At 36.4% G+C, this 12,442-nt stretch overlaps 1 protein-coding gene across 1 annotated transcript in view; it reads right to left on the bottom strand.

Moving 5' to 3' along the window:
- IFT140 (intraflagellar transport 140) overlaps nucleotides 1-12,442 on the bottom strand; it is a 204,100-nt gene that overhangs the window by 174,727 nt on the left and 16,931 nt on the right. The window contains exons 3-8 of the mRNA XM_044657419.1: nucleotides 10,957-11,078; nucleotides 10,649-10,791; nucleotides 10,078-10,253; nucleotides 7,732-7,823; nucleotides 7,003-7,109; nucleotides 4,856-5,004 (exon numbers count right to left, since the gene is read on the bottom strand). Coding sequence (XP_044513354.1) covers nucleotides 4,856-5,004; nucleotides 7,003-7,109; nucleotides 7,732-7,823; nucleotides 10,078-10,253; nucleotides 10,649-10,791; nucleotides 10,957-11,078 — 789 coding nt within the window. The remainder of the gene's footprint in view (nucleotides 1-4,855; nucleotides 5,005-7,002; nucleotides 7,110-7,731; nucleotides 7,824-10,077; nucleotides 10,254-10,648; nucleotides 10,792-10,956; nucleotides 11,079-12,442) is intronic.

Genomic DNA, 12,442 nt, shown 5'->3' with positions numbered 1-12,442 from the left:
GACAACTCTTCATACCATGGGAAAAAATTAAAAAATTAAATTTAAATTAAAAAAAGGAATTATCAGAAACAATATGACATAAAATATCTTTTCTCTGCCACAGAATTGCACAGGATTGAAGGGAAGGAGACTACCTAGTCATACTTTCCTTGTTATTTACCAACTTCCAAGATACTCTCCTTCTTTCCTCAATGAATTCATGCCTAGTTAACAGCCTTTCTCACCAATTCCTGCTTTCATGCTAGGGGATTTCAACATATATACTGATATTCCCTCAATCACTCTAATTTCTAAGTTCCTCAATAAATTCATTCCCTATAACCTATTTCTCCATCCTATCTTAAATATATATGAAGATGGTCATATCCTTGATCTTGCCATTACCCACCCACAAATGTTCTACTTCTATGTTTATAGACTCTGGAATTCCTTATATCTAATAATCCTTGTCATTTCTCTTTGCCTTACAATCTCTTACTCTTTTCTTCATCCTCTCTGTGACCTCCAATCTATCTCTCCCAAAGTTCTTTTCCAGGCCATCGCCCCTGCATTATATTCTTCTTCCTTTCCCATCTTTACCCCATGATGAACCAGTTCAATTCTACACTACACACTACTCTTAAATCCCTTGACCCTTCATCTCACTCTGTCAATCTTACCCTGCCACCAAATCTCAGTCTAGAATTAGTTCCAGTACTTGCTGCCTTGTTTCTATTCATGAACTACTGAATGAAGTTGGAGAAAATCACAGAATTGTGTTCACTGTGTCCACTATAAATTTATGTTACAAAATTTCAACTAGGTCCTGTGACAAGGCAATCATTTTACATCTACCTAATCAATTCACTATCCCACTTACCACAGTGACTTTTCTAAATCTTTTCATTACTCTTTAAACATCCCATGGCTCTCCCTTCTCCTATATTCCCAGTTGAGAACTCTGCCTCATACTTCACTGAAAAAAAATGAAATTGCCCGAGAGTTCTTTTTACTCTCCTCCTAATCTTATATCACTCAGATGCCTTTTGCCACTATCTCCTCCTTCACTCCTGTTTCACATAAAAAGGTGGCCTTTCTCTTTGCCCAGGCAATACTCATTATATACAAGAGTGATCCTTTCCACCCTATATTTTCTAGCAGGTTGCCTTTTCTATTATCCCCACTCGCACTTCAATCTTTCTCTATTCAGGTTGATTTCCTGCTGTGTACAAATGCTCTCCCCAATCTTAAAAAATCCTTACTTGGTCTACACGTCCTTGCTTATCATCTTGTAAAATACCTTGAGAACAGAAATTATCTTTTGTCTCATTTTTTATCCTTAGCACAATGTCTGGTAGATGCTATTTAATAGTGTGTAATAAATGTTTATCAATTAATTCATCTCTCCTTTTTAGAGCTAAACTCATTGAAAAAACTGTCCACAAATGGTGAAAGAGTTAAGATGGTGTGAAGATGGGATTAACTCTTCCCTGCCCGTTTTTAGATTTAATCACCAAAAGAATATACACCTCACTTATCCTTAAGTATGGGGAAGTCTGTGACCCACATGTATGAAAGTGGATGAAGAATCAGAATTGACTGACTGCCCCCAGGCAGTCCTAAGCAAAGCTTTAGCTGTAATTGGCCCACGTAAAGTGGAAGGAAGGCACAGGAAGTAACGAAAAGAAATGGTCTTTAAAAGTGGCAAGAACTTCCTCTGAGAGGTTTCTTCGCCTTCAACTTGACCCTGGAAGAACTCTGGCTGAGGACTGCTTTCTATTTTCTATTAGGACTACCACGTGGGTGAGTGGAAAAGGCTGACCTCCTTTCTCTGGCTTGTTCTGGAGGTACTAGTCTCCAGAGAGGTCCCTTGTCTTGGAGGAGGCCTTGTGGCTAAAATTATTCCTTTGGGCCTCTTTGCTGGGGCCTCTTAAGCCCTGCCTGGTTTGGACCATGCCAGAGTAAATATCTACTCTCTCTAATTTCCTTACTTTCGTTCTTTCTGCTTTTGTAAATAAACTACCATAAAAAGTTATTTGAAATTGAGTAAGTATTCTTGGTGACTACACTCTTATAAATTTAGTCCAACCCTTTTAATTTTACCCCTTACATTTCTGGCTCTTACAATGGTAAGGTAATATAGGAAAAAGTACAGTTTAGCTCCTTATATATAACTCCTCCACAAAGGTCTTCTTTCTTTTTTCTTTTTTTTTTTTAAACCCTTACCTTCCATCTTAGAATCAATACTATATAATTCGTTCCAAGGTAGAAGAGTGGTAAGGGCTAGGCAATGAGGGTTATGTGATCACACAGCTAGATCACACAGCTAGTCTGAGGCCAGATTTGAACCTAGGACATCCCATCTCTAGGCCTGGCTCTCAATCTACTGAGCCACCCAGTTTCCCCCTTATTTCTTAAGATATACAGGGAACCCATCCAAATTTATAAGAATAAGAGCCATTCCCCAATTAACAATGACAAACAGGATAAAATGGAATAAAAGGATATGAATAGGCAGTTTTCAGAGGAAAAAATGCAAGCTATCGATAGCCATGTGAAAAAATATACTAAACCTAATAATTAAAGAATTCCAAATTAAAAGAGCTCTGAGGTACCAACTCATAGCCATCAGATTGGCAAAGTCAGCCAAAAAAAACCCTGGGAAAATAAGTACACTAATGCTTTGTTGGTGGAGCTGTTAACTAGTCCAGCCATTATGGAAAATAATGAGAAACTATGCCCCCAAAGCAATTAAACTGTGTATAACCTTTGACCCAATGGCACTCCTACTAGGTCTATACCCCACAGAGATCAAAGAAAAAGGAAAATGGCTTATATGTAAGAAAATATTTGCAACAGCTTTTTTATATGTGACAAAAAACTGGAATTTAAGGAGGTATCCATTAACTGAGGAATGGCTGAACAAGTTATGATAAATATATGTATGTGTTGGAATGCTACTAAGAAATAATGAAGGTTTTGAAAAACCCAGGAAAATGTGTATGAACTGATGGCAAAGTAAAATGAGCAGAACCAAAAGAGTAATTTATGCAATAACAACAAAAGTGTAAAGGCTAGAAACCTTGAAAGACTAATGAACAATGCTCAACACAATGGAACAAATTACAATTCCAGAGGACTCATATTGAAATATGGTATCCATTTCAAGATAGAGAAGTGATACACAGAAAAAAATTTAATTAAAAAAAACACTAAAAGAAAAAAAAAACCCACTATCTATCTACAACTAATGCCTCCACTTTTCTTTTTTTTCACTCTTTAATTTTCTGTAGTCTGACTTCTGGCCTTATCATTCACTTGAAACTACTCTCTCCAAAGTTAGCTATGACTGCTTCTTTTAAAAAAAAAAAAAAAAAAAAAAAAAGAAAGAAAAACCTTTACCCACTTCTTAGAATTGATACTAAGTATCAGTTCAAGACAGAAGAGTGGTAAGAGCCAGGCAATTGGGGTTATGTGATTTGCCTAAGATAACCCAGCTAGGAAGTGTCTGAGGCTAGATTTGAACCCAGGACCGTCTCTCTCTAGGCCTGCCCCTCTAATGTTCTCTTAATTATTAAATCTTTCCCTTTCCTTGGTCCTCATTTTTCTTGATTTTCCTAAAGACTTTGACACTGTTGGTCATTATCTTCTCCTTAATGCTTTCTTCTCTCTAGATTTTTTTCTCCACTGCTCTCTTCTGATTCTCCTCCTACTGTCTAACTGCTCCTTCTGAGTCTCCTATACTGGGTCTTCTTTCTAGTCTGGCTTGCTCATTGTATGTGTCCCTCAAGGCTCTCTTCTTGGCCTTTTCTTCTCTCTACATGGATTAAATTAACATCTTTATGTGGACTTCTGCAATGGCTTTCTAGTTGGTGTCCCTGTCTTAAGTTTCTCTTCATTCTAATCCACATGCACTTAGCTGTCAAAATAATCTTCCTAAAGGCCAGGTCTGACTGTGTCACAGAAAGCTCCAATGGTTCCCTGTCACCTCTGGGATCAAATAAAAAATCTCTTGTCATTCAAAGACCTTTATAAACTGTCCCCTCAATACCTTTAGTGTTCTTACACCTACTCATCTCCAGGTACTTTGTGATCCTATTGCTGTTCCTTATAGAAGAAACTCCACTTCACAACTAAACATTTTCACTAACTTTCCTCCATGCCTAGAATTCTCTCCCTCCTTGTTTCTACCTCATTCCTTCCTTGGTGGTCTTCATGTCTCAGCTAAAATCTCACCTTTTCCGAGATTTCCTAAATGCTAATACCTTCCATCTGAGATAATCTCCAATTTCTCCTGTGTAAATCTTGTATACACACAGTTGTTTGCATGTTGTCTCCCTTATTAGATGGCAAGCTCCTTGAAAACAGACTTGACACAGTGACTGGCACATAGTAGGTGCTTGATGTTTGTTGCCTCAATTATTGGCATCTTGGGCCAGGTTGTAACTTGATCAATCTTGGTTTTGCACTGGCAAGCAATCTCTAGAGTCAACCAGTTATCTCATTCTACTAGTACCTAGAAAAGCAGAAAATTGTCTTCTGACAATGATTTTTTAGGGTGGAGAAGAAGAGGATATGGAACATGCAATAATACACACACACAAACTTAAAGAAAAGAAGAGTTGCTACCATTTATGTTACCAGCTGGTTAGTTTAAAATTTTATAAGAATAAGAACTATTCCCCAATTGATAAAAAACAAAAAGGATAAAATGGAACAAAATTATATGAATAGGCAGTTTTCAGAGGATAATTTGCATAGGAATTATTAGTTGTGAAGTTAAAATTGAATTTATCTTCAAGAGTTATGTTTTGAAAATGGATAGCCTGAAAAGATATATTCTTTGTCTCAAATTATAGATGAACATTTCAGTGACCTTTATCTGAGTGATATTCCCCTCCAGCTCAGTTGGAGTTTGCAGAGTCCACTTGTCCTTGCCTTCTAGGATCAGAGTGCTCTGGCTACCCACTGGAACCTTTTTCCACATAGCGACTTGCCCTTTATTGGTACCAGCTGCCAGAATACCTATGGTTAAAAAGAAAGTTGGCAATAAATAAGTAAGCATGAGTAAAAAAAATAAAAAACAAGATGAACTGAAGTGGGAGTCAAGAAGGCTTGGGTTTTTCCAGATTGAATTGCTTGTCAGTTCTAGGAAGGGAGAAGGATGGAGGAAGCAATTTGAATCATACAACTTCGGAAAACTTAATGGGGAAATTTGTTATTACATGTAATTGATTAAATAAAATAACTTTACAAAAAAAATACTTGGGTTTTTGCTACCATCCTCAGGAGATTATTTCAAGGACCAGCTAAGAGATCGTACAGCTGTCAGCTAGCATTAACTTTGCCACAAGCAAGCTTTATGATCTAAGCAAGTCTCTTCTCTTTGGGCTTCAGTTTTCTAATCTACGAAATGAGGACATTGGACCAGTTATCCTAAATATTGCTTCCAATTCTAAAATTCTGTGGCTCTAAAAGTCCCAAAAAATTCTGGTCCCTTGCCAAAGGATCAAATATTTTCTTAGTGGAAAATGTAGTGGGATTGAAAGGACTTTTGGCAGAACTATTAACTAGAATCATAATATCTCATAACTAGAAAGGATCTAAGGGACCATCTATTCTAATTTCCTGAGGCTATTCATGAGGTCCAAAATGTGGACATGATTTGTTAAAAGTCATAGAACTTGAAGGCAAAACCCCAAGTGATCTAATTCTTAATCTAGTGTTCATTTGATATTACTTTTAAATACTGAAGTTTTATATAGTTTGAAAGCTTCCCCATGCGAACCTTTAAAATGGCTCAGCTCTCAGTGCTGGTTTCACTTTCTATTCCTTGAAGAGCCAGAATAATTTAATATACTGTCAAAATTAAAACAAAAAAACAAACAAAAAAAAAACTTTACCAGCCAGAAAGCTTTAAGAATCTATTTCTGATGTTTCTCTATATGAACTTTGACAACATTCCCTCTAAGATTAATCAGAAAAGTCAGGGTTTCTTACAGTTCATAGACTCATTAGAAGATTATTATTTGGGCAGTATAAAGTCTTGTGCTTTTAACAAACAAAAGTAGCTCTACTAATTATTTATGATACCTTGGGGTGTAAATCTATGATTGGTCAATATGTAAATCATCTCTCTTTCTTTTTAAGGAGGGAAGCAATGACAGTAAAATCATATACTATATAGCTCTTTTTGTTGTAATAAAGAGGAACTGGAATGAAAAGGAATGGAATGGAAACTGAGGAATTGTCTATCACTTGGAGAATGGAGGAATAAGTTGTGGTATATGGTTGCAATGGAATAATATTGAGGCATAAAAAATGATGAACAAAATGAGTTCAAAAAAATCTGGAAAAACTTATATGAACTGATTAAATGAAGTGAGTAGAACCAGAAGAACAATGTATACAGTAACAGAAATATTATATAATGATCAGCTGCAAAGGATAAACCACTATCAGCAAAGCAAGTCTCCAAGACAGCAGGAAGGGACTCCTAATGAAAATGCTATCCATAGCCAAAGAAGGAACTGTTGGATTCTGAGTACAGATCAAAGCATACCATTTTCCATTATATTTCCTTCATGAGATTTCTGTTGTGTGTTTTTTTTGTATTTGTCTTCTATCATGACAAGTACAATATGATAATATGTATTGCATGAAAGTACATATGTAAGTAACCTATATCAGACTATTTACTACCTTGGAGACAGGGGGAAATGAGGGAGGAAGAAAACCTGAACTCTAAAATGTCAGAAAACAATTGTCAAAAATTGTTTCTACATGTAACTGCAAATAAATAAATGTAATATGTTATCATACAAATTAAATTTTTGTTAACTAGAGTTTTTTGACAAATCCTATTCTCTGACATGCTGGATCCTTTCTGATCCTGGTAGACTTTAGTTGTATTATCAGCTTTAATTATGCTAGATATTTCTTGAAAACCTCCAGATTTTCACTATGATGATAATCTACAAGGATAAGTCAATTAGTCTCTCTAGGCAAAGCAAAAATTCTCACCTTTAGCCTTGCAGTAAGAGACACAGTTTATGTTCATACCAGTCTCAAAACCAAACTTCTCCTCTGGACTAAGCACATAATTCTCTCCTCGTTCCAAGTCCCATAATCTGAAAGTATCAGAAAAGAACAAAAAATTGGCAGGAATGAAGCTAGTCTTGATAATAACAGACTCCTCAAATTTACTACTCATTTTTGCCACTGGCTATCTGGTGGAGGATTTTGCCTAAGCTATGCTCTCCTGACTGGCAAACCTCTGACTAGCAAACCTCTAGCTCTAATCACCACTGTTCACTTCATTATCCTCCCCACCAGCTTTTCCTTCTACCCATCCTTATTCTTGTTCCTCTTTATGTTGTTTTCCCTTATTGGAGCATTGAAAATCAGATTCTTAACCAAAAAAAAAGAAGAAGAAAAAGAAAATCAGATTCTTTTTGTTTCTGTGCTTTTATAATCCTAGCACTTAACTCAACACTGGGCACATAGATAAGTGGCTAATAAATGCTCTCTTTCTCTCTATCTCAAGGAATTCTTCATTTTAGTTGGATTGGTGTCATTTCAATGAATTTATAAGGAAAATCTTCAAAGTAAGAAAAAATCTGGCATTTTTAGAAGCTTCCTTCATTAAAGAAAAACTATACTTTTATTACTATTTTATATTTATAAAGGAAGTAAACAAGAATAAAAAGAATGTTCACTGAAAGAATATTCCCTCAAAGACGAAGGTTTTACCTGAGGACTGTTTCTCCAATTGCTGTAACAAGAAGACTACCTTCGATCAAAATGATGTCTGCAGAGTGACCTGTTTTTCCACTCAGTTTGACCTGTATACATAATCAACAATAAGCAAGAAACACATGAACATGAGTGGCTAACTTGCATAAAGATTAAAGTGATTTTTTCCAAACTGAATATATATATATATAAAATACCTATTTATGTACACACACATATATGCACTTCTCTCTCTCTCTCTCTCTCTCTCTCTCTCTCTCTCAGAAAAATTGATTATACAGTGCTGATTCTGGTGAATAAACAGTGGGATTAAATAAATGTCTGTGAAGCAAGAAAAATCCAAATCTAACAAATCAGAATTGACATCTTTACTTGAACACAGATGCAAAGAGGAAACCCTACCAGATTATAAAACATTCAAATATATAGACCATGTTCTAGCTCAATCTTTCTTAACTGTTTTTGTGCCATGGGCCTCTTTGGGCAGTCTGGTGAAACCTATAGAACCTTTCTAAGAATAATGTTTTTAATAATGAATAATAGGGGGCAGCTGGGTAACTCAGTGGATTGAGAGTCAGGCCTAGAGTCAGGAGATCCTAGGTTCAAATCCAGCCTCAGACACTTCCCAGCTGTGTGACCCTGGGCAAGTCACTTGACCCCCATTGCCCACCCTTACCACACTTCCACCTATGAGCCAATACATAGAAGTTAAGGGTTTAAAAAAATAATGAATAATATATATAGAATTCTAAAGGAAATAAATTATATTGAAAGACAGTTATGGAAATATTTTTTAAAACCAAGTTCAGGATGTCAGTTAGGTGACTCTGTGGATTGAGAGCCAGGCCTAGAGACAAAAGGTTGTGGATTCAAATCTGACCTCAGACACTTCCTAGCCATATATCACTCTAGGCTCATGTTGGTGAACCTATGGCATATGTACCAGAGCATGCCAGAGGGTGCTGCTTCCTTCCCCCTCTCCACACACAACTGAAGACATTTCTCTCATCTCTCACCCTTCTGCTCAGCAGCCCAATGGAAGCATTTCATCCCTCCTCTGCCTAGGGTAAGATGGAGGGCTCACATGCAGCATGAGAGTTGCAGTTTGGGCACTTAGTCTCTAAAAGGTTCATCATCACTGCTCTAGGCAAATCACTTAACCCCAAATGCCTAATCTTTACTGCTCTTCTGCCCTGGAAGAAATATACAGTTTTAGGGGCAGCTGGGTGGCTCCATGGATTGAGAGCCAGGCCCAGATACAAGAGGTCCTGGATTCAAATCTGGCCTCAGACACTTCCTAACTATATGACCCTGGGCAAGTCACTTAACTCCCATTGAATAGCCTTTACTACTCTTCTGCCTTAGAACCAATTGGTTCTAAGGCAGAATAAAAGGGTTTAAAAAAAAAAGTTCATAGCCTCCAGGTTAATAACCCCTGCTCTAGATGGTACTTGTGAGTGTTCTTCAAGGATAACAAAAGTACGTTGCACTGCCGTACAAATAGGAAATGAATAAGGTACATATAACTATAATTTAATAACAAGCAAAATTTATACATCAGAGGAAAAAGTTGAATGTATAGAATAATTGCAGATGAAATTGAAAGAATGGCACATTCAATGAGTGAAGTCACTACCTGACACCGTAGAAACAATGATCTATTTCAGGGACTCTCAAATCACAAGCACATCTCCCATATAAGACAATGGCCGCCATATTCTAGAGGCTTTCTAGCATTTTATATATATTCCAATCCTACCAAACTGCCTAAGGTTCAATCTAGATTTTACATAAGCACTAGGTAAGCCAGTGAGAGTTAAAATGCAGTATAGGATTCAGCATAAAGTCCTCTTTTCCATTTTCTTCTTTGATTTGCCATGGGAAATTGGGAAAATTTCATCCTCTTTTTGTCTCTGGTTCCCCATGTTACAAGTAATACTTTAAGGGAGGAGTTAGCAAACTACAACCAGAGGGCCAAATCTATCTGTTTTTGTATAAATGATGAACTAAAAATAGTTTTTACATTTTTTAAGTACAATAAAATGTATTTAAAAATGTAAGAGCAATTCTTAGCTGGCTGGCTGTACCAAAACAGGCAGCAGACTGGCTCTTGAAGAATGTTGACCCCAAACAAGTGACCTATCTTTCAAATTATAACTTTGTTAAAATAATAGCATAATGTGCCCAATGGCTAAGATAATTGTAATATTCATACTAAACAACAAAGAAAACAATAAATCAATGGAGCAAAAATCTGACAAATTAAAAAATGTTTCTTAAGTATATTATGTTGTACTCTTCACAACCCTTTCTTCCTCAGGTCCTTCACCATCCTTGCCTTACCTTCAAGATCTCCTCAGCATCACCCTCAGGAGTGACTGTATAAAGTGACAAGAGAAGATTCTCTGTCACCACCACCAAGACCTCTCTCTTCTCAATGTAAAACATCATTTGGATTGGACTGTCTACAGAAACGACACGGGAAGTCTTCCCTTTTTCATCCACATAGTGTACTGTTCCTAAAGACAAAACACCACCATTTTGGGGATTATCTAAATGGACAGATAAGGACTAGAGATATTAGAGATACTACTAATCCATTAAAAGAACTCTTTATTGGAAGCTTCCCAAATGGGGTCACAAAGAGTTACACAGCACTGAAATGACTAAGCAACAACAATAGTCCAAGTTCTACCTCCTCTGCAAAGCTTCTCTTTCCTGATCCTGTAGCTCTCAGTGATCATTTCCTACCTGTGTAACCCCAGGCAAGTCACTTAATCCTGACTGCCAAGACCTTAAAGCTCTTCTATCTTACAATCAATACCAATTTCAGGGTTTAAAAAAAATCCCCCAATAAAATTCCAAGAAATGTATTTCAGAGTATTGTAGGCTTACACTAAACTTTGATTCTCACCATCAACCAAGCTGACAAAGAAGGACAATCCTTCCTGGGATCCCATTTTTAGGAAACCTCCAAAACCACTTTTTCTCCAATTAAACATGTCCAGTGCTTTTTCATCACCGCTTACAGCTGCTTTTGCCAATTGAACCAAGTCCCTGAAAACAATTAAGATACACAAAATTTCAAGATTTTTAGCCATCTCATTTATGTTGTCCTCTGATTTCGTTTCTTATTAACCACAATGATACCATTCTTTCCACTGATTCAAAGTCAGAAATAATTTGCTAAGAATAATGATTTGAAACTTTTAATATACTCACTCGCCAGGTGGGGGAAGCCGAAAGATGCAATGGGTCAAATGCTTTCCATACTCATGTTTCAGTAAGGGTGTTCCTTGTACTCTGCCTCTTTGGTCTAACCGCCACAACACGAGAACACCAAGCTAGGGAAATTTCGAAAGTTGTCATTAATGAACATATTTTATAAAATGGAGAAATTCCGTATTTCAAATAGGACTTCTGAAAGGGGTTTGTTTTTTTAAAATGGTCTACAATTTTAAAAACCTAGGTTTTAGTTTTAGCCCTATATAGAATTTAGTACACCCTCTCCCCTCCCCAAATAAATTAACATGTGCCTCAGCATTATCATTTATCAAATTATACAGGATAATCATATCTGTCACCCACTTTCCTCACACAGCTATCAAGAATCCCAAGATCTCTTCATTTTAACATTTTAAGTCCCTCCAAAGATGTCAAATACAGTTTAAACTGTTTGACTAATATTTTATTAACCTGGAAGATTAAAAAACTGATAAATTAGAATTTCATCTTAGTATAAATTTTCATCCTAGAAGCTACATAAAAATTGAAACTAAGTAGAATCAACATAGAAACTATGTAGAACAAAGAATGCTGAACAAAACTTGGAAAAAAATTGTCAGGTGGCGTCACCAAGAGGATTTTTTCACATTTATGGAGAAAAGGGCTGTTCTGCTTTTTCCTCACAGAAGTGATAATTAGTTGTAGATCCTAACTTTGAAACACTTAACCATTGCTATGTCTGCAGTAGGGGTGGTTGATCATTGTTATCATCTAATATCTTCTAAGCACTTACTAAATGTAAGTGTAAATATAATATAATAAGGGTTCCTTCACTCCAGAAAATGACTTTTTTTAAAAACCTTACCTTCTGTGTTAGAATTATTGCTGTATATTGGTTCCAAGGCAGAAGAGCCGTCCAGAGTCATATAGCTAGGAAGTATATGAGGCCACATTTGAGCCCAGAACCTCCCATCTCTAGGCCTAGTTCTCAATCCACTAAGCCACCTAGCTGCCCCCTGAGGTAACAATTAATTGAGTTAAGATACATACATATACCTATATATGTGTGTGTGGGGGGGGTATACACGCACATATATATATATATATATGCATATATATATATATATATATATATATAAATTCACACACACTTTAGTGTTTCACTGATTCTCTAAGTGTAGCTAGGAAGTAATAGTTTGGGAGATGACATATATAATGTTTCACTGGAACCAGAGTTTTATCAATGTGGATACTCCTTTAAATAGTATCTTCTCATAAATCTTCCATAGAAAACCTACTTTTAATATTTATAGCCGTGCTTTTTATGGTGGCAAAAAACTGGAAAATGAGGTATGCCCTTCAATTGGGGAATGGCTGGTGATGGAACACTATTGCGCTCAAAAGAATAATAAACTGGAGGAATTCCATGTGAACTGGAAAGACCTCCAGGAATTGATGCAGAGCGAAAGGAGCAGAGCCAAAA

The sequence above is a fragment of the Gracilinanus agilis genome, chromosome 1 (assembly GCF_016433145.1).
Source record: "Gracilinanus agilis isolate LMUSP501 chromosome 1, AgileGrace, whole genome shotgun sequence".
NCBI classification, from domain to species: Eukaryota; Metazoa; Chordata; class Mammalia; order Didelphimorphia; family Didelphidae; genus Gracilinanus; species Gracilinanus agilis.
Note: the sequence above shows the minus strand (reverse complement) of the source record. Positions and strands in the feature narration are given on the sequence as shown.